Below are 27509 nucleotides of genomic sequence, written 5' to 3'. Positions count from 1 at the left end.
GTCCTTTTAACCTTCCTTTCTGACTGACGCCAAAACTGTCTAACGTCAATCTCACCGTTACCGGGTATTGACACCGTGCTGAAGTTGCTTTGGGATTCCATCTATATAATAGGAAATATTTTATACCTAATACCAAGCACTTTTTAGGTCGTCGTAGTCGTACTCACAGTCCTGACAATGCCAAAACAATTTAACCTTAGTCTCAAACTTCTTACCACATCCACAGTCATAACTGCTCATACACTTCGTCTTCATTTTCAAATGCTTTTTCAAATCCGCTTCTTTCTTAAAAGTTCTCTTACATTCTTCGCACTCCATATATAGACTAACATATTTAAGTGCGCTGTTGCCCTCAACCACACTTGGAGTGGGGGGTCGTCCGTAGGTGGATTTTTGATACGGGTCTTACCCGTGTTGAGATTGCGCTGGAACCCCCATTCCCTATACTACTAATAAGCGTTCTTTGGAGGACCAAGATTATTTTTTATTTCGTCCTTAATTCATTTATAGGTTCATTCCAAAGAATCATTTGCTTGTGTGATACTAAGATCATTAACAGTTTAATCCACTCAAATGTTTTTAATATTAGAATTCTTCACTTTTAAACATACTTTAGCCCCAATATTTCAAAAAGTTTTGGGCTGCTATGATAAATATGTCAGCCAATAATGAATGAAAATATTAGAGGTATTCAGCAGTCATTATAAGAATGATAGGAAATAATCCTCATTTAATAGCCAGCTTCATGAAGACTTCATAATTAGGAGCTACTCTCTCACAATTGAAATCAAAGGAGTTTTTTGCTACGGTTGTAGGACTTGTTGCCCAAATAACTCATAACACAAATTCCTTTGAAGACATGGTACCGCTTGTGTATTGTGCTATTTCATAACGCCCACAGAATAATTCATGCCTTTGTCCCGGCTGAACGGCATCCGGAACGATTGTTGATTGTTGAAGCTAGCTCAGTGTTTTCCGATTTCGGGGTACAGTTGGAATTCCTTTTCCTACCACCTTACTAAATGTGCCCCTTATTTTAAGCCATAAAGAATTCTAATTCAAGTTCCCTGCGCAGCCAAATGCTCTCCTTGCGCAGCCTCAGCTGCGTACTACAGCCCGACTTGACCCTTAAACCTGGGCTGCCAAACTAATGACAACGAGGACGTTATGGTCGAGAAAAGATCTATAAAAATGTCTTAACTTTAAAATATTAAAATTCGAAATGCAATCTTCAAAATTGTGAATCCTAAGAATATTTTTCAAACTGAAATAGCTCTTTCTTTTATGACGTTATGAGCCTCTGGGAATGTTTTGTTCCGCGAATGCGTCAAGCAAAAAAGGACAATTGATAAAACAGAAGTGACGAAAGCCTTGAACGGCATGACGTCATAAGAGGAAAAGTCAGGTTTATATTGGAGTAATTTTCTAATGCGTGTCTTGTCTTATTTCTTTCTCGCCTAACAGAGATAACTATATATTCAGCTGTGGTCGTTCGTCGCCCATATGGGATGTAAGTGAAGGCGCCAAAACTACCGAAGAACGGGAACGCACCATGAGTCTTGCACATCCCAAGAAAGCCCACCCTCGATATCAACCCGAAAAACCTTGCATATGGCCCGTATCAGGTGCTGCAAGAAAAGCATCTCCTAGCCCTCGTGTAGAACTGCTTGCGCGTCCCAAGACACGTTCTGAGGGACTCCACAGGGAACCCACGTGGGCTGTGCCGCCGTCAGCGATGAGGACTGTTGCTTCTGCGAGAGTACAAGAGCTTGCAAAGGCCAAACAGACAGCTGAAGGCTACGAGCATTGTAAGGAGCTAGATGAGCCTATACCTAGGAGCGTTCTGCGCGCAAGTGCAACAGAAAGAATAAAATCGTTATCAAGACCGATTGTTAGAGAAACCATGGATCATGTACAGTTTAATCCAGATGCTTTCAAAGTGAGTCCAGCTGCGCTGAAGGGTCGTATGCCTGATAGAATAGCAGAGCTTGCTCAAACAATATCTCGAAGATAATGGACATGCTCTGTGGTGCTGCAAAATATAGGATTTTAATTATTTATTGTGCAAAATAGTTACCATCGTTTCTTGAAACGAAAGATTGTAACTGTCTAATAACTATCTTCCATCAACTTGATAAACAGGCAAGGGCGGATACAGGAAAGTTGTTTAGGACTCTCGCCTGTAGGATGTTACATTTAGCATGGACCTAGGGAAATAATTTTTTATTTGCTGTCTTTCCAAAAGTTTGAATTTTCAAGCTGATTAATGCACCAAAATAATTTTGTCATGGCAAAGAATGTCTATGAGAAAGAAAGATTGGAGGGGGACGAAATAAAGGTATAACGAATGAGTTGCAGAACAACACATTATCAATTTAAAGTTTTTAAATACTCCAGATCTTAAAGAAATTCTAGAACATTCAAGGAAGTGAAGAAAAATCAAGGAAAGAATGGCAAGATAATATTTTCACATAATACTTTATGGAATATTGACTAAAGTACAATGATACTTCTATTTTTTAATGCTTTTATATTTTCATTATGATGTTCAAGTTAAACCTGTCACATCCTTTACAGATATCAAAATGTGTGAATTGTTAATTATATTTTAAAAGAAAAAAATTGGAATACGATAACAAAAATATTTGCTTCTAAATTTAATTTCATAATATCATGTTTTATTGACAAATTCAACAAATTGCTTATTTGCAGATTATTAAACTTTCATATTTAAGGATAAATAACATTTCATTATAAGAATAGAGTGCTCACACTAAATCCGTGAAACAAATACTAATTTTTAGCACTAAATAGTGATAATTAAACAATAGAAAACAAAGGATTCTGTATGAAATAGTACTAATTAGTACTATTTACTGTCATGGTTTTAGTGCGTGCACTCTAGCATGTTATGGTTTTGTCTCTAATTTCATCAAAACCTGCTTTTACTTTGTTCTTTTGGAAAAAATAACATTATTTCAAAAAACTGTACTTTGCTTAATAAAGTCGTTTCTCAAAGTAGGAATTAACCAAAGGCTAAGAACATTTTTAACTGGGAACTTGTCATTGACTTTTATATTACAAGTATATTTTATCAGATAAGTTAATAAATCAGACAATATTTTAAGCACCCATTTCTATGGAGAAAGATAAGTTCTTTAATGAAGTAGCAGACGAGTGAAAATATGCCAAGAAATGTTCAGTAAAGGAATATTTTTGCACAGATAAAATTTAATGATAAGTTGAACAACAAAGTGTGAAATAAATGTTTTGAAACCTCAAGCTGTCATGAGTGCATATAAAGAATATTTCGTCAAGATAAAGCACAAAACCAGCAATTAACTCTAATTACAAAAGATGACCATTCCAAGGTCAATCAGACCCTTGACCACAGAGAATAGCAGACTTGTTTCCATTTGCAATGGAACATGGTTGCAAGAATATTAAATCTTTCTTATTAACCTCAATGCAAGTAAGAGTAATGACTGGGCATAAGTCTGAGTTAATAGGGATCAACAACTATGCTTTACTTCATGATTGTCATGGATGTCAAATCAACATTCTAACAGCTACTGTACATCATTTCTCATCCCAATGGGCCATATTTCTTCTAAATGAATTTTGGATGTAATTTTAAGGTGACTGACGAATGTGACTGAATATAAGCCTTTGGTTTCCTAAAATTCTCATTAACCTATGTGTTACCCTGAAGTTTGATCTCCTTAAACCTTATTATTATAAATATAAAGAGATGAGCAACAAAAATGAATTATATATCATAGAACTGTTAAAAACTGACTTCCAACATTTTAGCTAGAATCTGTGAGGTGTTTGCTAAAGTCTTGACTTGATCTTAAAAAGCCTTCATACTTTCTTTTGAGTTGATTTGGTGTGTGTTGATAAATATTTGACTTGTCCCTGGCCATGGCCTATAAAGCAAAATAACAATATGAAATGGAAATTTTATTCTGGAGATCTCAACTAGTAGTATAATTTCATATAGAGTCTAGGAATAAAACTCAAGACCCCAGAGGTGAGTGCACTTAACCCAGGACTACACTAGAAAAGCAACATTTTTGAATACCTTAAAATCGTTTCCATATTTCTGGATTAGATTCCATATGAATCTTGCTTCTCCTGGTGCAATACGTCTTTCTGTCTTATCTTCCGAGTTTGATGCCTGCATTTCCAATTCTATTGCATTGTAAAGCAATCAAAATTAATGAGGGTACACTCTTTACTCATGTGACTGTTCTTATCATCAAGCCTGATCTCAATAGAGATCTATACATGGTACTGAGACTTTAAATAATTACCAACATCAAGGGAAGATCCAGCCAAAAGTTTAGGGAGGGGGGGGGGGGGGGGGCTGAGTTTCTACCTTCAACACAATGGAAAACAATAAAAAAAGCATCTAATTCTTCAGTTTTTTTTGGTTTTTTTTCTGCTGAAGGGGGGCTGCAGCCACCCTTTGCCCACCTGGATCTGCCCTTGAACATGCACAATTGATCATACTAGGTAATTGAGAATGTTAGTCTTGAAAATAATAATTGTAGGTGCATAATAAGAACAATTTTGATTGTTCTATATGATTGCTTTGACTCAATGTTGTTTCTGTCTGACTTATTTGAAGCCTTGCAAACATACATAAACAGAATCCAAAGCAAATAATTTTCTTTTTTTTTAATATGGTGGGTTAGAATAAAATTACCTTGTACAACTTGTGTAGGGTTTTCAGTATCCATTTTTTCAACTTCTTCATTTTCAGATTTATTCTATTAAAAGTATAAGTTTTAGTACTATCAATTTTAGTATTTCTAGTGTCACATGTTGAATTTATGAAAAATTACTGTAACACATTTTAAAGCTTATAAGTGACATATAAATTTCCCTTGAGAAATAAAAAGGATAAAAGATATGGCTGTCATATTGGTTGAATCCTAAGATGTTTATGTCATCCAACATGGCAGTTATATAATGACTATGCATATTAAGAGTTGTTGGGTCTAACAAGCTTGATCAGGGTGGCAAATGAGAGATTCGGGTTAAAAAATAAGTGTGTGATACATGAAAATAGCAACATGTAAAGCATGATTTGTGACTCTTGGGTTTACGTTTATACAGTTTATATTTGACACATGAATTTTAGAAATATGGATGCAGGAAACGTGATAATGAAACTAACCCCCCACCCCCCCCCTACCTTTTTTTTGACCAATGGCAATGACTTATTGACGTCACATGCTAGACCAAGATCCTTGAAGTTTTGTTTGAGTGTCTTGGACTCATCCCAGTGCTTTTGTATAGTTTTACTGGAAAATTTCAAAACCATAAACGAAGTGTGTTACTAACAAATTGAAATCAAAGCTTTAAACTAACAAGCTTCTTATAAAACACGTGTCTGGCTTCAGTGGCGTCTCTTACTTTGCTATTTTCAAAGTTTTCTTTTGCTTGTTCCGTCTTTTTTTAGCAGGTTTTGTTGTATTAACTTTCTTGTTTCTCCTGGACCTTCGTGCTCGAACTCCAGTCATAATAACGGTTGAAAAATACTAAAAATATAATCCTTGAAGTTAAAACACGGAGTACAAATTGAATCTCGAGCACGATAAACACAAGGCGTTGCTAGAGAGGAGTGAGACTGGGACGAGCCTGTACCCAGGCATCACGCGGTTTGTTTATCGGAGAGGAAGTTGGAAGACTAAGTAAGAAGATGAAGGGCAAAATGGCGGCAACGTCTGCCGAAGGTCCGAGAAGCACTTTATACAGTGTTTCTGACGAAGAAAAAGGAGAAACAATGGATATTGGAGAGGGAACGAGTAGAAGAACAATGCGTTCATTAGATGCATCTCGTCAAAGCTCGGAATTTTACCCCAGAGACTCAACACTTCATTATATTTGGCAGGTATGTAAAGGGAATTTGAATTCGGCTCAAAAGTTGTCAAGTTCCACGTGCGCGGCTTTGGAAGCTCATAGAAGTTTATTTTAGTTAACTCAGAGCGTTTGAGAGATGAGACTTAAAACTTTGGTTAAAAATTTAGAGAAAGTTAGTGCTTTAGAGAAAGTTAGAAGTTAAAACGAATGTGCGAGTAGTTGACCATTATTTCTTCAAAAGTGTGTTGGAACGAGGTAACCTTAGCATATGTTTTTTCTCTAAGGGTTTTTTAATAGAAATCTTTGGATAATTTCAAACTTTACAAAATAGGAAAAAGATATTCATTTGTTGGGAACAGTGTTAATGACGCTCAAAAATTAGCTAGGTTGAATTATATTCTTTATGTTGAAGTATTCTGAAGGAACGAAAGAATTTGACCCAGACAAGATGAACAAGGTTGTGGATACAAGGCGGGAGATTAGAAATAAAAGGTAATTTATCAATAAAAAATATTTTACCTGGATAAAAACTCGATTCGAAATCTCCATTACATTATCTAAATGATGTACAAACTGTACAAACTTTATTTTTCCTGTTTGTATGCAATTACTTCTCTCCTGCAGCATCCCTTCCTAACCTCCCCTCCCCTCCCCTCCCAATTTTCTCCTTCGTTTGCCCATTATTTTGGCCAAAACTTTTAAGTTTTAGTATAAAATTTATTTATTTATTGTTTCTAAAATTTAACATGTGTGCTGATAAAATATTTGAGATTATGTTAAAAAACTATTTGATATAATTATAACATGCACACTGATAAGCTTGTTAACAGCTGAGCAGTGAATGTGGTGCACGCAAAGCATGAGTGGACAAAATGACCTGCCCTAGGCATTTTTGAGCTTGAAAGAACAAAGTAAACATAGCAGTAAATGAATATTTTTTTAATTCTTCCTTTCCTTATTTCTGCTTCTTGTAGGCTCATATATTATATTTTAGTCAAACGAAAACAGAAAAATATGCAAAAGTTGGGTTACAGTAGCCTGGAATTGGAAATGAGGGCCATAGGCAAAACAGCTAAACATGCTGTGATTGGCTGAAACAAAATTCACTACTCAGCTAGAGATACTCTAGTGCAAAATCATTAAAAGATATTTAATAAAAGCAAGCTCTCTGCATTGTGATTTAAACACTCTGGGAGCTGTATAACACTTGAAAAGCAAGTGAAACACTCAGCTATGCCTTGTAGATGTGTGTCTAAGTTTCTAAAAGTTTCTCAAGTTCCAAGGATGTTTATGTCACAGTACAGAGATATGCATGTACATTTTAAAACCCTTAATAATTCACTTAGAATGTGGCCAGAGTATTTATATATGTTCCTCTCTAAAGGCAATATATATAATGTCTACTCATATATCAGAGTTATGTATTCATTAGGATTGATTTTTATTTAGTGAATTTGAAGGAAACAGAGAAATTCCAGATCAAAACAATGAGGTAATAGAATTTTCAATTTTTTCCATCCTATATTTGATTAAATTTTTGTTAATTTATTTTTATTTATTATTTCTAAACTATATATTTTTCTAAGGAAAACATTTTCAAGAATTCAAAACGAAGAAGCAATATTCAGAAATGTATCCTTTATGAATGTAATACATAAAAAGTCATACTCAAACCTCCATTATTTTGGGTATGATGATGATGACGGTATAGCAGTAATCAGCCCTTATCTTTTACAGTCTGTGGTCCCAGGTTCAATTTCTACAATTTATTGGCAGCACATGTTAATAGAATTTTTTTAGGTCTCCCTTGAATCAGGGTTTTTTTCTCTTAGTTCAAGCTATGGGCAAAATTTGAAGTTTGAAATAATGTTTAAACAGGGTCTTCATTAAGTTTTGAAATAATAGGAAAAGATCATGAACTAGGCAGAGAGTCCTGGCAAGGTTTTTAGTAAGGTTTGAAAAATTATAGAAGATCATGGTAATTTAAGCCGGAGAATTTAACTCAGTCTTACCAGAGTATTCTCCAATCTCTGAACCTTAATGAAAACCCTGTATGAATTAAATTTTGAAATCAAAGCATGTGAGCTCTGAATTAAAATTACCGGCGTTTGCATTGCTAGGCAGCCACCCCAGACAAAAATTGTGATGTGCACTTTGCAATAGACTGCCGTCAATCAAACACGTTGACGCCATTTACATGCCTGTGTGATTCAAAAGGCGCCAAAACTTCGGTCGATTGTTTACAATTATTATGAGCCACACTCACCAGGCCTATCTGGGCCACAAACATGTATAAATGACATCAACTTGTTTGATTGACGGCAGTCTATTACAAAGTGCACGTAGCGATTTTTGTCTGGGGTGGCCGCATAGCAATGCAAACGCCGGTAATATCAAACTACTTGATTACTGCATGAGTTATCATTACAAGTTTTCTTTAATAGTTTATTCAGCTTTACAATTACTGGATGATGCAGTTGGGTCTCCAAAACCATTCCTTGTGACTGCAACCCCCTTATTAAGGACTGCTGGCACCCCCACCCCTCTGTTACAGAGGACCCCAATGACACAACTGAGACATAGTACATGTGAGTAATAATTCATGTTACTTGCTCCGTGATCATTTTTATAAATGCAGTATATTTTATGAACATGTATTATATAAATCGACATTACAGTCAGAGACTAGAAGTAGGGCTTAAAGTAATGGCTGAACATCAGAAAGTATCCAGCCAGAATTGGAACTTGTCCAGTCAAATCTTTGCCTTGCTAGTCATTCTGACCAGTAATGTTTAGTCAAAAATAAGGTTTTACTTAGCTAAAACTAATTTGGGGTGTGTTCATATCTGGCCACTGATTGGCCATTATTTTAAGCACTGAGCAGTTGCAATTTGTTGTCACTTTCCCACAGGATCGTTCTGCTAGAATACAGATGGTAGTGGGTTCGAAATCAATTTGAGCTCTTATTTTATATGGTTTCATAATTTCATTTCATTATGTTTATGTTTATTATTATTCTGAATAATATTCTTTTATATTTTTTTTAGATACTCCTAGTGGAATGTCATCTATTGCTGATACTGATTTTGATACTGAGGTGGGTTTTATAATGAGTAGCAGCTATATCAGGACTCATAAAACTTGACCTAGAAAATAGACCTTAATACATACCCTTGAGTATTATCTTCTTTATCTATTGGTAACTTTCAAAAGGCACATTAATGTGAATGAAATGGAAAAAAAACTTGTTCTCGATGGAAAACAGTGATTATAGTTTGATGCACAAAAGCCTGACCACATTTAATGTATTTGTATACCTCTATGCATTGGATTTTTGCTTCAATTAAGAAGCTATTGCACTTCTTTTTTACACTTAATGTGTCAGTCAATGTGTCACTTTTAATGTTCAAGACAGTGCAAGATTATGCAAATACATTATCACTGATCATACTTTTGCACATTATGCTGTAAGATTTACAATAGCTATAGCTAAAGCAATGTATATTTTAGGACTTGTCGATGCTCAGTAATGATGGCTATGGCCGTTCTACTCTCACTGCAAGTCTATCAAGACCAACCCCAACTCCTGGTTATTCAATGGTGTGTTTTCTCTTAAAAATAACTTAAGTAAATTCAGTGCTATGTACCTCCTGGTGCAATGAGTCACAATGACAATAAATTTGAGTGTTGAACCTTGTATGTTTTTATTTCCAAAATATCTCAAAAATATTTGACACTTTAAATAAGTGAATGACTTTTTGAAACAATCTTGACTCCCATTCCCAATGTTTTTATTATTTCAATTAGAATTGCATCTTCAAATTTTCTTGAATGTTTTGATTTTAGGGTTCCATTTCTCTAATGAATGAGACAGGATTAACATCATCAGTTACCCCCATGAAACCACTGGCTGGGATTGCTGATGTAAATATTTATAAAGTTTGTATAAATATTTCTTATTAGGAAGTGTTGTTCTCTAAATGGTTATTTTTTTCCATGTTAATGTCTTAAATAATGTAGTTTTCACATTTTTTTGTTTTTCAAAACCGGCACATCTATTGTGGTGTATCACCAATAGATCACTAGTAGCTCAGCCAATCAGAGCCCAGGATTCATAATAGACCATTAGAACCTTTATACTAAAATATGATAGAGTCATTAACTAAGCAACTTGGCTTTTGAAGTGGTTAATTAAACTTACATTAATTTTTGGTTTTATCAGGATTTGACTACTGAAACCCAGTTAGATACCACCCAAGTAACAAACACGAGTGTATTGACTGATAAAGACCCAATTGTATCAGGTCAGTTTTTGGCTAAATATTAATATAATTTTCTTACTTTGTGGTATACCTGATACGTTTTTGTTTATTTTTGATAATCCATCTTTTACAGCAAGCTCAGTCCTTTTTCAAGAGTTCAAGGATGATTTGGTAAAATATCCACACTCTACTCATGTCTTCGATCTTGTTGCTGCTTATGAAAAGGTACTCATTATAAACACATCTGTATACCACAACTGGTATCGGGGGATCGTGTTACCCAATGTCTAGGCTCGGCAGTGGTTCGTACACTAGCGTTGGTGCTGCATCTGTCATCGCTGTGTAAACACACTGCCACCCCACCTTTCAAAATAATTGGATTAAGCGAGCAGACGAGAGAACAATGGCAAGCAGGCTAGTAGCCTACCCCAGGGCTCTATATGGAACTTAAGGTGAATTTGATTAAACATATTAACCCTGGACGGTTGAATATTACTGACGTAAGGAGTATCGCGCGGTAGCGTTATTGTTGGTATAGTACAAACAGAGTCAAGTACGGAACGGCCGTTAAAGAAGTAATGCTCATAGACTATTCAAACCGTTTGACCTTTGGAATGAAAACATCTAGATTACAACAGCGAATGAAGGAACACGGACACAAGATAAGTCAAACAAGTATAACGTTAATTTAATTCAAATAATCGAAAGGAAAAAAAACCTATAGAAATCCAACCACATTTGGTGTCCTAGTGCCCTTGGTAATACTAAGTTTCAATAACATATGTAATGTCCATATTTTCAGTCTTGTCGTAATCAAGTCAATCAGCTTAATAGTATCATGAGGTCTACTGCACCAGGAAAGGCCATGTAAGTAATTAATAATTACAGTCAAAGCTCTCAAAAGTAACTATTTCGGGAAATCGAAAAACTGAAGCTGGTTGCTAACAAGGATAAGCTTGCATACAGGGCTTAAAATAATGGCCAATTATTAGTCATGCCTCATTTCTGGCTAAACTTTACTGGTTAAAATGATGGGTAAGGCAAAGATTTGACCACACAAGTCCCAGTTCTGGCTGGACATTGTCCGATGTCTGCCTGTTATTTTAAGCCCTGGCATAAGTAGTAATGTGAATAGAGTTTTAAATTCTTGGTTGTAACTGGAGGTGTTTGGTGGCAAGGAGATCTCCAACTGTACTTTTTTCTTTTACTGCTACTGATGGGTCTATAAACAATTTTTGATAAATAATTTGTGTTAATTTTTTTCTTACAAAAATGGTAAATCTCATGACTTGCAGATTTGTGAAGAAAGTTGAAATTCTCATGATGTTGACACAAGAGAGTTATACCTGGAGGTTGATTGGGTCTCTGTACAGGTGAATATTAATAATGAGTTTTTAAATTATTTTCTCGGTTTGTTGTTGCAAAAAATTAAAAAATAGACTCTTAAAAACATGTACGAAGATTTCTTCAAGGGATAGGAAAGAGGGGGTGCATGCACTGCTAAATTGCATTGCCTCTCATCAATGTGACCAGTGTGACAAATGCAGGTTCGATTCCAAGACTCCAAGTCTGTAAGTAGAGTTAATCTCTCCTGTGCTTGAAGTTTTTCCCCCTGAGTTGTCTGGTTTTTTTCTACCTCCACGAAAATTTACCTCTAATTTCTAATTTGATCTACTGGTTGCCTTTATCGAGGGGGCTGTAAAACCTGTTATGCTCTCCATCCATCTCTGTAATAAATTACATTAAAAATGCTTATTAATTTATAATTTTAGTGACAGGCTACAGAGTGGATCTTATGATGATGAAGCTATGCTGACAGATTTCATGGTACGATCTTTCACCTTGAAAGAGATTTTCAATATTTTTCTGTTACACTCTATTTATCTCTACTTGTACCTTCCTCTTGCAACACAAAAAGATGCCTGCCAATGAAAAAAATGATGACCATCATTATTTTTCGTTAATTTTCTAGAGGAAAAACTGGAGTGAAAAGAAAGTTATCAGCTTATTGTATGACAGAGAAAGCAGCACAAGACAGAACCAGGTACTGTATTCACGGTATAGAGTGGTTTCACTGCAGACATATTTAAGGAAAGGAACAGTGCAATATTTCTGCCTGAAAAGAAGTCTCATTTCGCCAAGCAGAATATTATATTATTTCGTCCTACAACATGTTTGCTGTGAAACCCATGTTTGCTGTAAAACCATTCTTGTATGAACAGATCTTTTTCTCAAGGTACAGTACCTTTTGTACAAACTTTGACCATGATTCAAAAACAAATAGTAAGTTTTATGTCGAAGAAAAAAATATCCCATAACTAGGGGTTTCAAAAGAAGGCAGCTACTGAAGGTTGGTTGCCATGTACTTCACCTTTCACTGCCACCTATTTCATGATCAAATGGAAAATCATTGATATTAATTTGATACACAGCCACCTATTTTGTCCAAAGGGCTTCCCACTTCAAAAATTACTGAATCCTCTGCGTAACTGTTTGTGGATTGTCTTCCCAAATAATTTTTAGTTTTTGCTTTGTTGCTTGTTGAATTTCTGAGATAATTTGTATGTTTGTGCCTGCAGTGAGAAAAAGGCTTATATTCTAGTTCGCTCCCCCACTCAACCGAATATAAATCGTTTATTATTTAATACTACACAGACTTTAGAAGTGGGTCCACACGACAGTGCGTGCGTGCTTTATTGAACTCTGTATCAAGAATATAAAAAAAATTCATCCATTATAATTAAGTGTTTAAGTGCAGGATTGCCAATATGTATAATGTTAGCATAATAATCAGCTTACTTTCCTTTTAAGACCCACATCATTATTTTCCTTTATCTAACTTATCTCCCTTACATTTATTTATTTATTTTAAAATTTTCACGATGCAGTAAGGCTGCTGAACGCAAATGCCTTATTACACAACCTCAGCTCTTAAGTATTAGCGTCTCTTGATTCCCTAGTGAATCCCCTTGCATTCCAATATGCCTATTCACTAGTCAGTAAACAATGCTAAATACATGTATTGCAGACCGAGTTGTTTTGATAAACGTTTCATGCCAAAAATCAAAAACTTACGGTCATGTAACATTAAGAAAAGCAAAAGCTGCAGTCTAAATGTGGAAAGCTAACATATTGTTTCTTTGTTTTATTTGGTAGTTGGTGATTGACTGGCTTGAGAAGAATGCTGAAGATTTCTTAGAAAGTGTTTTACACTCTGACAAAGTAGAGTACTTCTCAGAATCCATCTGTTGGTAGGTTTGAAGAGTGTCATATATAATCAGCACACTCACTTCTACCCCACAATTACATGTGAGAAAAGAACGCCAGCACATGAAGAAAGGAATGCAGACTAAAACGTTGATGTTTGTTGACGGAGTCACAAACGTCTAATGTTTGAAAGGTGGACATAAATAAACTTAATGTTCTGCACACAATTCTCAGCTATCTTCAGTTTACTTAGAGTGCAGTGACATACAACTTTAATTTACCATGCATGCTAGTAATAAAATAGTCTCCTACACAGCTGAGGGAAGTGGTGTCATGCATTGCTCACTCCCCTTACTTAGAGGAGTGAGCATTGCATGACTACACTTCTATTGGCTGCGTAGAATACTAACTAGTAATATGTTGTAATGGTATTTGTGTTTTTTTTAGGGAGAACACCCTTCATGAACTGAGAGAAGGAAGTAAAAGACATGGATCAAAAAGACCATTAGTAACTGAGATGGTAAGTATAAAGTGTAAAGTAATAAAGCAGCACCACAAGAGATCATTTTAGTCATAATACCAAACATTGACTTTATTTCTTCCTTTCTTTCTTTGAACTTGGAAACTGTTGGACATTTCTAATATCTTATGATTTGATGGTGGTTACATAATTAAAGCAGGCCCGCCGATAGGGGTGGTCCGAAGGTTTGAACAAACCCCCTCTCCACCTCTGTTGAAGAAATAGAAAACGCTCGCATGTGCCGTGTGCAGTTATAAAGCACGCGCTCCCAACCAATCAGAATGTGAGATTTATGACAGTTATTTCATAAAGGAATTTACCAAATATTGACTTTATTTCTTGCTTTCTTTCATTGAACTTTGGAATTGTTGGACATTTGTAATATCTTATGATTGGATGGTAGTTACTTAATTAAAGCAGGCCTGTCATTAGGGGTGGTTTTAAGGTTCAAACGAACCCCCCTCTCCACTTTGTAGGAATTTAGCGTTATTTTAGTTTTTTAAGAAATGGCATAACTAAGATTGGTAGAAAAACGAACCTCCCTTTCAAAGTCCTAGTGATGGACCTGTAAAGTCAGTCTTTTATAATTAGAAGTGAATGTTGACAGTGATACTATGTACTTATTGACTGAGTGGGAGGGCTGTATGGGAAAATATTTGGCTTGAGGTGATGCTGTACAGACCGAGCGCAGCAAGTTCTGTCCAAATGACTGAGAGCCAAATATTTTCCCACACGGCCCAACCTAACTCAGTCAATAAGCATTTTATCATATGACCCTCATGAAAAAAAGAAAAGAAAAGAAAGAAAGAAATAGTAAATAAAAGCTAAAAAAGAGAAAGCGCGTGGATTCGAGCAGGGCCGTACGGATTCGTGCGGCCCTGCTCGCTCAAAGCCGTACGGCCCTGCTCATGTCATTTTCTTGAAGGTTTTTCTAAGAGCGCGCGCCCGGGCAGATATGGGTCATATGATAATATGATATATAATATTTTGTCAGGATCCAGATGCTCCTGTACGTCAAAATAGACCACTGGCAGATCTTGATGTGGTAGGTAGATCTTTTTACTTTTAATTGATGCAGCTGGGATTAGAACAGATTAAAGTTTTTCACCTTATATCATGCATTTAGTTTATTTAAATTGTATAAAGCTGTATTGATGACATTATTTTGACATGCTCTTTCTCTAAAGGAAGATGAAGAAAGACTTCTTAAGCATCTGTTCGTATTCATAAGAGCTGGAAAACTTAAAGAAGTAAGTTTTATGATTGATTGTGAAACATTTCTTGCAAGTTATAAGGGTTGCACTCCAAGCAAAAGAAACAACCTTGATTCCATTTTGTTTTTTCATGATTTCATACACTCTGTTTGTATTTTATTAATTTTGTTAATTTTTCCTTAGGCACAGGAGCTTTGTGAAAGGTGTGGTCAGGCATGGAGAGCAGCTACACTAGAGGGATGGAAACTATTGCATGACTCTAATATTGATGGAGGTAATCACTGGATTTATCATCATCCTCATTATTTTCATAATCAACATTATAATTATAATCAACATGGCCACCACCACCACCACCATTATGATCATCATTGTTGTTGTCGTTGTTGGTAGCGGCAGCGGTGTTGTCTTCATCGGCATTGTCTTCATCAGCATTGTCTTCATTGGCATTGTCTTCATTGGCGTTGTCTTCATTGGTGTTGTCTTCATCAGTGTTGTCTTCATCAGCGGTCAGCAGTGGCGGTTGGTGTCAGCATTGGCGGTTGGTGTCAGAATTGGCAGTTGGTGTTGGCGTTGCCGCCATTGCCATTGCCATCATCGCCATCATCATCTTAGCCATCACCATAATCTTCATCGCCATCATTGCCATCATCATTATCACTGCCATCATCATTATCACTGCCATCATCAAACAAAGTACATAAATTATTTAAAGAAGTGGAACAAGCTATATTGATAATAATCATCTTCATTGCCATCAATATTACCAATGTCATCAGCACCATTACCATCATAATTTATGTTTTTCTCTCAACTGCAGTAAATTTTCTTAATATTTTTAGTTCCAGATAATGGAACTCTGGCTGAAGTGGAGGGCAATCCTTACAGAGATGTTTGGAAAGCTTGTGCCTGGAAAATGTCTAATGAGGTAGGAAATGAACAGTCTTCTTTCTTTCATGACATACATATATTACGAGGTTTCTAATGTTGGTTTGTGTTCTAAAAAAAGATATTTTTGTCCATTTTTGTAGAATAAATTTGGTTTATACGAAAGAGCTGTGTATGCTTCATTTTCTGGAAACCTTAACCAGGTAAAATAGATTGAGATCAAATTTTTACTCCGATGAAGGACTAACGTCCGAAACGTCAGTTTCATTTTTACATCACCATACGGTGTTACAAATTATCTTTCTATCAACTGTTTTAGATTGAGATCAAAGTTTACCTTTTTTAGCTTTACTTTAGGCTCTTAGAGAACACGGAATTAACAGACACTAAATAAATCTGATACTCGTTTCCATGCCAACAGCTTATACCAGCCTGTGAGTCATGGGAAGACTTTCTTTGGGCTTACTACAAAGTCATGATTGATGTTCGTGTTGAACAGGTAACGTTTCTTAGTGGGACTAAAGACAGAACTATTTCATGTTGCATTGGTTAATATTTAAGCATGGATTGGATAGCATGGGTGGCGTTCGCGGCTAACGCGTTGTCTTTCACCGCTGTGAGTGCAACGGGTCGGGTTGCTGGTTCGAGCCCTGCGGTCGCCACATGTGAATTGAGTTTGTTTGATGTGTTGTTCTCTCCTATGCTACGAGCTCCAAGTTCTCCGGTTTCTTCCCTCCGTAAAAATCAACATGTGAGTGGAGCGTTGTGTGCATAGAATATTGAATGAAGTAGTAGTGCATGGGAGCAAAAAAGTGTCCCCAATTAGTGTGAAAATGTAGTTTTTTACTGAGGTGTTACAGGAAGGAGGATAGATTCTAGTCATACACCGTACAATACTTTTGAGTGGCATACCATGAAATCTCTCTTGCGTCACTTGTATTTTCTGTGTACACCTATTTCAAAAAAACATTTTCATCGCCAAAGGCGATAGGCTATAGGTCATTCCGACATGGAAATGGTTTCATTGAATACAAACAACATCGAATTAGTCTCAACATGAAGGTCCATGTTCTTCTTGGTTCTTGAAATGGCCTATGTCCTATCACTTTTTGCCTATCGCCTAGTATTGCCTGTTGCCCTTGGCAGTGACAATCTTTTTGAAATAGGTGTGTATATATAGGCCTTTAGGCGAATGTGTATACAAAGAAAATACGAGTGACAAGTGGAATATTCCATGGCGTGCCTCGAGAAAGAATTGTATAACTATTTTATCCCACACCATAGAAAATAACTAAGACTGCAATGATGGGAAGGAAGAGTGGAATAACGACGAAATACAACGGCTTTACTGTATTCTGATTGGCTTTATTTTCTATGGTGTAAGATAAATAGAAATACAACCACTGTGTTATGGGGCTCGTGGATCCTCAGGGTACTTGTATAGTCATAAAGGGTTGGAACAGTGGATTCTCAACTCCACATAAATGTAATGATTATAAAATTCTTACCACTTTTGATCTTTTTTTGTTTGTTATAGGAATTGCATTTGAATTCACGATCAGATCGACAAGTAGAGAATTTGCCTTCAGCTTACTGGGACCAAAAGTGAGTCACCTTAGACAGCATTACACTCGTTCTCAGTTTTCAATTCGCGAAAAGTACGAATTTGCCTTCCATGACATTCCATAGTCAAATGCCTCCACATGAAAACACTTGAATTGAGGTCCACCAAATGCTATTCGTCATGAGTCATTGAGAAACAATGTACGTGTATAAAAAATTGAAGAAATAGAAAACGGTTTGCAGTGATAAAGCACGCGGGGCTGGCAGAACACGAGAGAAGTTTTACGCATCGTTCTTCTCAGCACTTCTCGAGTGTTCTGCCCATCCCCAAGTGGTTTATAACTCCATACAGCACCGCAAGCAAGTTTTTTATTTCTTTTATAAAATACAAATTACAATAACCGTTATTTTAGATAGGAATGACGCTACTAAACTGAGTGCGCGCGCGTGCTGTGTGCTCTCATAAAGCACGTGCTCCCAACCAATCAGAACGCGTGATTCATAACAGTTATTTTCTAATTTTTTTTAGTCTTACCCCAGAAAAGATCTTCGAAGAACTAAAGTCCTGTTCAAAAGAGGTAAGGTAGTGTCAAGCCAGTACTCATTGTCAAACTTTGCATAACACTGTGTCAACTTATGTTTTAGAGCCGTGTTTCTTAATAACAAGCTTCTTACAGTGTGTAATTTTTAATTTTGTTTTTGTTTCAGTCTGTTCGAAGACAAGCAGAACACCACCACCATATAATACAAACACACATCATTCTCGACGATATCCAGGGTAAAAACCTTCCCCCCTCTATTTCAGAAATGACGAGTCGATTACTAAAACAACACACAGTTTTGTTAACTAAAATAAATGTGAATCCTTTGCACTTTTTTTTAGGATTACTTAAAATAATGAACGAATGGCTACAGGACGAGAACTCGCCTTCTAATCACATGCTACGATTTATGGCTCATTTTGTGCTCTTCTTGAGAGCATCTGGGCTTGAAACACAGGTAATGAAAACCACGCTACCCGATAAAAAAAATAGACAAAAATATAATATTGTGACTCTATTATACTTCAGTTTGTTAAATTTATCGACTCTGTTCGCATACTTTTTACTTTATCTTGTAGGAGGAATTAAGCTGCCCATTATTAAAAGCATATGTTCAGGTGAGTGTTGAGTCATTGAGCCCGCTTTACGCTTGGTAAAATCATGTATATTCAGGAAAACCATAGTTTCGTATTGAACTTGTTCGAGGAGAAAAGGGAAAAAGAAAAATTAGTTGACTGTATGAAGTACGCAACATAGAAATTGGAGAATATTTTCTGGAAAAATGATAACACGTGTATTCGCACGAGAGAAAAGAGGGAAACGGGAAAATTCTGTTCCCTTTTTATGCTTTTTTTTAGCTAGAAAGAGCGGGAAAGCTGGACTTCCGGTAATTTGGTTGACTCGCCTACCCACAAAAAAGGCGGGAAAAGTTGACTTCCGGTTTTGTAGACGCGCAGACGCGTCTTCCCGCCGAAAAGAGCGGGAAACTTGGTTTACTGTCTAATGTTACAATTTTGAAAAGGAACAAGGATTCAAGAGAAAGAGAAAGGGGTTTTTGGTATTAAATGAAATTACAACTGACTACTTCATGTTATACTGAGAAAATGGTAAACTGTCCTGTTTTTCTTCTTTAGAATTTGATAGATGACTGTCAGGTGCCACTTGTTGCTACGTACACGGCTACGCTTCCACCGGAATTACAAATCGATACGTACGCCTACTTTCTCGAAGGTACGAATATTTTATTTCAATAATGTTTTAGCAGAAATTTCCTGTAGACCCTTTAATGGTTTACTTATTTCTTTTTCTTTCTTAGAAATTATCGACAGGAAAGAAAGACAGCGTTGTCTTGAACTGGCCGAAAGTGCAGGTAAATAAGAACGGAAGAAGTATATCAAGTTGCTAGGTTAAACAAATAGGAACTATGTAAGAGGATGGTTTTCTGTGTTTTCGTTTTTGAGAAATTGAAGCGGCAAAATATAGGCGCCTGGCATGAATTTCCCCTTTCGCATGGTTTCTATTTTTTCCCTTCACTGACAATGAAATTTTGGATTCTTTGCAACGAAAAACAAATATTCTTCGTTTAAAAATTTTTGCAAAGTGGTCGTGGCGAGGTGTTCAGTGTTAATGTATTTGCAAGAACCTGCTTCCAATTTATATTGTCTCTCGCTCTGGCAATGAAACAAGAAATGTGTTTCATAGAACATCGTTATGCTGACAGCGTGATGTTATCTTTGCAGGTCTTGACGTACAAACGATAACAAAAACGGTGGTCGAGAATATTCGTGGAAAGGTTTTATTAATATTTAACTTTAAATTGTTTTCAATGTCCGTCGTATTTGACATTTTAACTGTTTCTTCTTCTCTTGAAGGACTTCAAAATTGATAATGATCTGTCACCAGCCTTGGAAGCTGCTACTACTGAGGTGAGTACAGACTGAAGGACACAACTAACTGAAAAATGCAAGTTTTGTGCCCAACGAAACTTTCCTTCAGGGATATCACACGAAGCAACTTTTCCTGCAACTTACATCAAAATTTAGTCCATTTGTTTTACTATTCTCATGAGGCAGTGCAAATTTATATAAGAAAGGAAATTCGCAAAGCATTCTGGTCGTTGTAGTAAAATGACGATATCATACAAATGTCCTATATTATTACAGGAAGACAGGAAAAAGATTGAAGCTGTGGAATGGTTGGTATTTGATCCATCCCAGCGTGCTGAGGCGTTGAAACAAGGCAATGCTATCATGCGTTGCTTCATAGGTGCGTATGGCGTATGGGTTGTTATTATTATTTATAAAATAACTGTTATGAATCTCGCAATCTGATTGCTTGAGAGCGCGTGCTTTTTAAGAGCACACAGCACGCGCGAGCACTTTCAGTTGCATGATTCCTATCCATAATGAACGGTTATTGTAATTTGTATTTTATAAAAAAATTAAAGAAATAGCTGGCTGTGCTTTGTGCAGTCATAGAGCACTTGGGGATTGGCACAATACCCGAGAAGTGCTGAGAAGCACTCCGCTACGCGTCGTGCTTCTCCTGACGCTTCTCTCGTTTTCTGCTTATCCCCGCGTGCTTTATAACTGCAAACAGCACGCGCGCGCATTTTCTATTTCTTCAATAGACAACCAGTGTTTAACTGGGAAATACGCTACTCGTACTGTCTTTCATACGAAGTACACTGATCCGGGACCTCAGGGACATATTTCCCACATCCTCACACGTGAAGATATCAATAACGTCACTAGTACTTTCGACGTGGCAAAAATATTTTGTTTGTGAATGCGTCTCTATAATAAAAAGCAAATTACATGTTGGCTTGAGGATATGAAGTTTATCTTCTCGTGTTGCAAAACATTTCACCACTCGAAAATGAGCTTCATATATTCGCGACACCTCGTACTGAATATCCTATGCTAATATGCTAATATGATAATAACCACCTTTGCTAACATGATTGCTAACTTGGAAATGTTGCTCTCAATTTTGTTTATAGCTACTCGAAAACATACAGCAGCGCGAGAGGTGTTCAACAAAATACCAGCTGGATCCATTGATGTTATTTACAAGCAGTGGCAAATGAGGGTGTGTAATATAACATATATATGTATGGAAGATATTATTATCATACCTAGAGGACATGCGATTAAAGAAGCACCTATTGGACTGTTCTGGCCTTTTCTGAATTCATCAAACAAGACTGATTCATTGTGGTCTAGCTTAATTAAAAACAGCTCTCAAGGCATAAACAGAAATTCTTGGTTTGCAATCAATCCCAAGAGAGCACAATAACAAAAGGGATGTCCGGCATGTTGGAAGATATAACAAAAGAATTCATTGAAAAATCTTTTGTCAAATACTTCCAACATGGCGGCTATGACGTCTATTGCAAACGAAGAATAGATGTTTTGCCAAAGCCAGCGGCCCACGATGCATCATGTTAATTGTTTGGTTGTTGGTAACGTGTAATAGTCAAACGAATGTTGCCTCTCTTTGCTTATGATGTAATGTAATATGCATGTCCCCCCGAAATCCCGATTGAGATAAAAGAAGCTGTGTATTTCCACGGCTGTTTAACTTTCTCTGTTATGTCTTTTAGGCTGGTAGTAGTGCGTTACCCGCTGAAGATGATAACGCTATCAGAGAATATCTGTGCATCAAAGCTTATCTGGTATGACACTTTTTAATTGATGAAATAAGTATTTAAATTACCATGTTTTTTAAATAAAGCGCAATAGCCAATGTGCACGAGCTCGAATCTCTACACAACACATGATGGGAAACCGAGTAATACACAAAACAGAACAAGAAAATCAATAGAATCATCATTTAAAAAATTACGCTTTCATTTTCTTCTGTTGAAATACACACATTTACATAGAAAATGTCGAAGGAAAAATTGTCAGAGGGATTTTAGAGGAGCTGAAAAATCGTAAGTACCAGGTTTCCCATCATGCTTTGTGCTAGAGATTTGTGCTCGTGCACATTGCCTATTGTAGTTCTGCTTTTTGCTCTCTTACGGTCCCCTAAAGGTATGGTATCCCTTGATTCAAAGCAGACAAGTCCTTGGGTCTCTCATATTCCTCGACTCAACTGGAGGAGTTCTTCTGGATTATGCAGGAGTGTGCAATATTTAAGTTTGTCGTAATTCTTTAATGGGCATATCACGAATGTCACTTTTTTCTTCAAGGATGCACATGACGCATTCAATGACTGGTTCCAACACTTTCATCACGGAGCACCGGTAAGATATGTTAGTACTATCTGACTGAAGAAAATCGTCGTATTTGCATAAAATATGAGTATAAAATATAAGTATAAAATTTCATTTTTCTTACAGAAAAAATTGTCTAGCGAAACTTATTCTAACTTTTCTGAGAAAGTTGCTTTGGAACAAAGGCAAAAACAGTACGAGGTGAGATGATTAACTATGACTAAAGCTTATAAAAATTATTAACAGTGAATACCATTCCTTCATCATCAGCAAGAAAACGGTTACCACCAAGTACAGTGACAGCGCAGTTTATTATCATCATTGTCGTTATCATTTGCGTTAATTATCATCAGTTACGTCTTCTTCTGTGCAGCTGATCAAACAATCCCTCAATCAACGCTCTTTATCACTTGCAGATCATTAACCAACCTCTCAAGATCAATTTTGTTCTACAGATTGTTGGACTAATAATTCCTAAGATAAAGGTCATTTTATCAATCGAATTTTCTTTGCTTGTCATAGGTTGATCGTGAACGATGGCAAAACAGCCTCGAAATCCATTCAAAGGTATTGTTTTCCATTTTGAGATACCGTTTTGAGATTTTCTCCTTTTACGAAGTCAGTTTTCATAATGCTTATATTTAAAAATAAAATAAATGAAAATAAATCACTTTTATTTAAGCGTCTAGTCGTTCTAGCGCTTTCGCACTAATTGGGGACACTTTTCACTCACACGCACTACCACTACATTTAATATTCTATGCACACAACACTCAACTCACATGTTGATTTTTACGGAAGGAGGAAACCGGAGAACCCGGAGAAAACCCTCGTAGCATAGGAAAGAAAAACATATCAAACAAACTCAATTCACATGTGATATATATGGCGACCGTAGGGCTCGAACCAGCGACTCGACCCGTTGGACTCACAGCGGTGAAAGACGACGCGTTAGCCGCGAACGCCACCCATGCTACCCATTTATTATTTACCACTACCTATTTATGCGTGCGGTTGTTTGCTAGCTTCTTTTTTATTCTTCTTGACCTACGTTATTCATTGTTTTAAAGGCCACCGTAGAAAGGCTGTACAATGTTTTGCTATTTCCTGATGGCGGTTGGATGTTCGATCAGAGAATGGTAAGAAACCAAACAAAGATAAAGGGAAGAATAAACGGGAATTAACAGTAGTTATGGAGTGGCTCTTTTTCCACTAGATTCCAATCAAAATTTAGAAATTGATTTTTGGGAGGAAAAACCGGAGAATCCAGAGAAAAGCTCTCGAATCACATGAGAACCAACGAGCAACTTTACTCTCGTACGAAATCGAGTCAGGGAATTTAATCCCTGGTCGTCTGGTGATTTAGTCAAGATATTGTTATTATGCTGGCGCGCATGCTCTACTTACGCAAATTGCGCCAATGCGCCATGTATGCCTAGTGTGAAAAAACCATAAAGTATTTTATTTGTTATTATTGCGCATATCTTACGTTTATTCCCACATTCTACCTTTTCTACAACACTGACGTCTATTTTCTATCTTCTGGTTATCAGGATGGAGAGAGCGATGCGACACGTTCTCAGCAACTAGAACTGCTAAGACAATTGTGTCTCCCTTTAATTTGTTTCTTACTTCATACAGTGCATCACTCTACTGGGCAATACAAACAGGTAAGGTGATAGGATCGCCTTTGACATAAAACGTAGAACTAAAACACTAACTTTTTATAAGTGACGTCATAGAAGATCAGTGTTTTGATTGTTTATCTTATTCGTCTGTTTTGAAAGTGATTTTACTGTACGATAGCTTTGTTTATCGTATCAATCAAGCGTGGTCTTCCACACTGACGTCATTTTGCGCGAATGGTTCAACTAACTTTTTATAAGTGATGTCATAGAAGATCAGTGTTTTGATGTTCATCTTATTTGTCTGATTTAAAAGTGATTTTACTGTACGATAGCTTTGTTTATCGTATCAATCGAGGTTGGTCTTCAGTACGTCATTTTGCGCGAATGGTTGAAAGAATATTGGCTTTTCTCTCAGGTTGACGTTGTAAGTCGACACCCTTACATTATTCAGAATGCCTTTGGTATAAATTTTTTATTCTATCCTTTTTTTCTCCATTTTCATTCATCCATTCTTTCTTTATATCTTGTTTTTTTCTTCAAAATGAATATTTCTTCAAAGTGTATTCCAAATATCTCGTCTTGAAGGTGTTTATTCTTTTGACTCCTGAATGACGCGTTTTTTATTGTTGGTTGTTTTCACTGATTCTGAAATAGTAAAGGAAAAAAAATGGAAAACCTCATTGGCTTTACGCTATATTTCCTGCTTACTGAGTGCTGACCACATGAACTTGTCACTCATTTGCTTTAGAGTGACTAGTGTTTTCCTGACGAGATTATCCTTATCTGATTTTTCTATATATAACGTATTTTCGCGGTCTAATGTTAATTGGTTTTTGATTTTAGTGTCTTCAGTTGGCTGACATCATTGCTTCAGAACAATACGAATTATACAAGGTAATATATCCTTTTAACTGCAAACGTATCCTCCTACTCGAGACCCTAGATCCTCCCATGTAAATAAATATGATTTTCACTGATAAACATAAATTCGTTTATGATATACCATCAGGTGTTCAGGAAGGATGAACTCCAAAGGTTTTTGACATTGCTGAGAGAAACTTCTCTTGCTGTGCTGGAGAACAGTATGGATCCTCTTGGATATCAGATGCCTTGATCAGTACTGACCAAACAGGTTTAACCAGATATGATAAAACAGGTAACGGTAGATCAGGCAGATGATAGCATATGACGTATATGGTACCTGTTTTTCATGAGAACAGGAAGAATGACCTTAAACTAGTTTAAACCTGATAAACCTGTTTTGAATGCATGACTACCTTATTGGCATCTGTACAGCGGTAGTGACATTGTTGAGAATCATTCAAAATTATTGTTGTTTCTGATACTTTTATATCCTTATGTCCTTTACCCGATTTTCTATTAAACCATTAAATCTAACGTATGTAAATATAAGAAAACTCACTTCTAAACCGTTAAACATGTCACTTGTATAAAAATCATTACTATTCAGGATACGAATGAATAAATAAATAATAAAGAAAAATTAAAAAAGTTTAAAAAATTAACCTAATCCTTTTATGGTACGGCTCTAAATGGCATTTGCATAGTTAGTTACGTTCTTGTATTTTAAACTTTGGTTCTTTTTAAGCATTTAAAAATGTTTTTTTTTAATGGTATTGCCTCGTTACTTTCGTTGTCGTATAAGTTTCTTATGTATGACTTCTTTCTCATAATGATATTGCGGCTTCCTTTTATAATACCGGCTACACAATGTTTATCTCCGCGTCGTTTCCTTGCGCCTTCCTTGATTTGCTTTCAGTCTTAAATCATAATTTTCTTAAAAGGGAAACAACTTTCAATTTGTATATGTAATCGTATTTGGCTAAGTAAAATTAAGGATTAATTTCACGATTGTTTTCAAAGTTTTGAAATTGCCCGATTCGCGAAACGTGTTTCTTCATTACATGTCCTCTCTTCTTTCATTTGGACAAAAATACTCCATGGTTTTCTCCTGTACAAAAGAATATCATCGATCACTGAGTTTAAACAATATTCATTTGGCAATTTTCCCTTGAATCCCGCTGAATGAAATGTTAAAGTCTTGAAAAAAAGTACCGAAGGAATGGAAAACGTAAAATATCACGTCAAAACCCATAAAACATGCATTAAACTAGATTTCCTACCGACAAAGTTCTTAATCTGAATCAGAATCCAAAGGAAGAAGCCGAATAAAGTGGCATTTTGACTGATTACGTCCAGACCAAGATGGTTTTGCTGAATTATGACTTCCAGCGATGGCGTTCAAAGTCACATTTGAAGCTGGTGAAGTTGTGCACATTTGAGACTACTTGAGTGGTCTTTCCCAGGCCCATTTGCGGAAAACATTTATCCAAACACCTGTACTCTTTCTAGTGTTCTCATTTTCGCTTGAACATTTTAGTTTTATTGTGGTTTCTTCGCCATTTTGTTTGCAAGAATTGAAAGAAAAGTTTACATTTTATGAGCGTTGCTAGGCAACTGAACTACCAATCATTTTCTAGTAATTCGGCCCCGAATTACGGAAAAAAGCCCTCCTTCATTAGCCAATCAGCATCGAGTAATTTTGCCCTGTATGTGATAATGTTTGAAACATGAAGTGGTTTGTTTAGGACGCGAAATTTTGGCAACCTTAGAAACTTGACGTCACACACGAATTCATGAGTATTTATAATTCCGGTTGATTTTATTTCAAATATGGCCTCTTAACTAGTTCCAGTACTATTATGTTTTTTTATAATCCCCGGTCGAACCGAATAACGTTTCCTTTTTAATAGAATAAAGCTTATATATAAAAAAATTTCCGTTTCCAGAAAAAAATCCCAATGTTTTCTATCATGATTTTGAGTATTTCAAATCCTGACATGACAAGTACTATTAATTGAGATATCAGTGAATAGAATCCATAAACAAGAACACGTAGTTGATTAACAAATGGTTTCTGTTTCGTTCTTTCTCGTAACTAGTTTTCTAGCAAAGTTTTCCCGCCAGTCAAATGTGTTTTTCCATTATTAGATTATTTGCTGTGCATTCATTTGGCGCCTGAAATCTTTTGTCAATGCTTGTTTTGAAAAACAAAAAATGGTTTAGGATGTGCCGAATACGGGGTAAAATTAGTTGGGAAGATTTTAATCTCTGGAATTTCCGTTGTCGTGCTGTGCGTTTTGAAAACGATAATTTTCCCTGCACGATATTTCTTTCAATAATTAGTCGTGAGTTCGTAGTGTAGAGAAAACCGCATAAGTTAGGCCCGTCAGTTATATCTGTGTTTACCTGCTTCACTATATATCAGTACCATGCTTTCAAAGGATAAGACTGAACTCTGAAGTGCCCTCTATTTCTTGAGAAACAAACTATCCTAGCCTGCTGACTATTTTCTAGTGTTCTTTGGTTTTCTTTTAATGTGTGTTGGCGGGAGTTGGAGTTGGGGGTGGGGATTAGGGATTAGTTATGTCATTTTTCTTTATTTTATTCGTCTATTCCAAACGCACGTACTAGCAATTTGACGCCGCTGGGCACTTGAAAGCATAACTCCTTTTTTTATTCATACACGCGCACTTAAGAGCACTTAAAAACTAATTTACAATTTTTCGCGAAT

The 27509-nt window shown here is 36.2% G+C and overlaps 3 protein-coding genes across 3 annotated transcripts in view; 2 read left to right on the top strand and 1 right to left on the bottom strand.

Moving 5' to 3' along the window:
* The window catches only part of LOC116303456 (uncharacterized), a 36705-nt gene extending 34043 nt beyond the window's left edge, over window positions 1–2662 (top strand). The window contains exon 10 of the mRNA XM_089024824.1: window positions 1465–2662. Within this exon, the coding sequence (XP_088880950.1) occupies window positions 1465–2014 (550 nt within the window). The 3' untranslated portion in view covers window positions 2015–2662. The remainder of the gene's footprint in view (window positions 1–1464) is intronic.
* On the bottom strand, window positions 2577–5589 carry LOC116307403 (nucleolar protein 16). The gene is made up of 5 exons (XM_031717652.2): window positions 5425–5589; window positions 5204–5312; window positions 4712–4775; window positions 4085–4194; window positions 2577–3929 (listed from the first exon to the last, which is right to left on the bottom strand). Exons 1-5 carry the CDS (start codon window positions 5529–5531, stop codon window positions 3810–3812), a joined length of 510 nt encoding a protein of 169 aa, XP_031573512.1. The 5' UTR covers window positions 5532–5589; the 3' UTR covers window positions 2577–3809.
* Window positions 5590–5721: 132 nt separating this feature from the next.
* Window positions 5722–25241, top strand: LOC116307386 (nuclear pore complex protein Nup107). Its single transcript, XM_031717633.2, has 41 exons — window positions 5722–5902; window positions 6284–6363; window positions 7321–7363; window positions 7458–7503; window positions 8325–8459; window positions 8919–8968; window positions 9382–9471; window positions 9718–9795; window positions 10094–10175; window positions 10267–10358; window positions 10936–11000; window positions 11429–11506; window positions 11906–11960; window positions 12106–12177; window positions 13290–13384; window positions 13788–13860; window positions 14855–14905; window positions 15048–15110; window positions 15258–15348; window positions 15917–16002; window positions 16106–16165; window positions 16384–16461; window positions 17500–17567; window positions 18055–18103; window positions 18234–18303; window positions 18409–18524; window positions 18646–18684; window positions 19201–19297; window positions 19383–19436; window positions 19807–19859; window positions 19939–19992; window positions 20230–20332; window positions 21069–21157; window positions 21672–21743; window positions 22263–22316; window positions 22413–22487; window positions 22809–22853; window positions 23357–23425; window positions 23840–23956; window positions 24758–24808; window positions 24924–25241. The coding sequence occupies exons 1-41, from the start codon at window positions 5723–5725 to the stop codon at window positions 25026–25028; spliced, it is 3123 nt and encodes a 1040-aa protein (XP_031573493.1). The 5' UTR covers window position 5722; the 3' UTR covers window positions 25029–25241.
* The last annotated feature ends 2268 nt before the right edge of the window (window positions 25242–27509 follow it).

Source organism: Actinia tenebrosa, unplaced genomic scaffold (genome assembly GCF_029948245.1).
Source record: "Actinia tenebrosa isolate PJP-AT-01 unplaced genomic scaffold, QUT_ActTen_1.0 PGA_scaffold0__85_contigs__length_37466705, whole genome shotgun sequence".
Lineage (NCBI taxonomy): Eukaryota > Metazoa > Cnidaria > Anthozoa > Actiniaria > Actiniidae > Actinia > Actinia tenebrosa.
The sequence above is the reverse complement of the archived record's forward strand: the minus strand, read 5'-3'. Positions and strand labels throughout refer to the sequence as shown.

What these genes read in the sequence shown, in the direction of transcription:
- LOC116307386 (XM_031717633.2), top strand. Translation starts at nt 5,723, where the DNA reads ATGGCGGCAACGTCTGCCGAAGGTCCGAGAAGCACTTTATACAGTGTT. An exon ending in CACTTCATTATATTTGGCAG is followed by an intron (nt 5,903 to 6,283) that starts GTATGTAAAGGG and finishes TTTATGTTGAAG; the next exon opens with TATTCTGAAGGAACGAAAGA. An exon ending in TTTCTGGAAACCTTAACCAG is followed by an intron (nt 16,166 to 16,383) that starts GTAAAATAGATT and finishes CCATGCCAACAG; the next exon opens with CTTATACCAGCCTGTGAGTC.
- LOC116307403 (XM_031717652.2), bottom strand. Translation starts at nt 5,531, where the DNA reads ATGACTGGAGTTCGAGCACGAAGGTCCAGGAGAAACAAGAAAGTTAAT. An exon ending in TGCCATTGGTCAAAAAAAAG is followed by an intron (nt 4,776 to 5,203) that starts GTAGGGGGGGGG and finishes TACTTTTAATAG; the next exon opens with AATAAATCTGAAAATGAAGA. An exon ending in CCCTACACAAGTTGTACAAG is followed by an intron (nt 4,195 to 4,711) that starts GTAATTTTATTC and finishes ACAATGCAATAG; the next exon opens with AATTGGAAATGCAGGCATCA.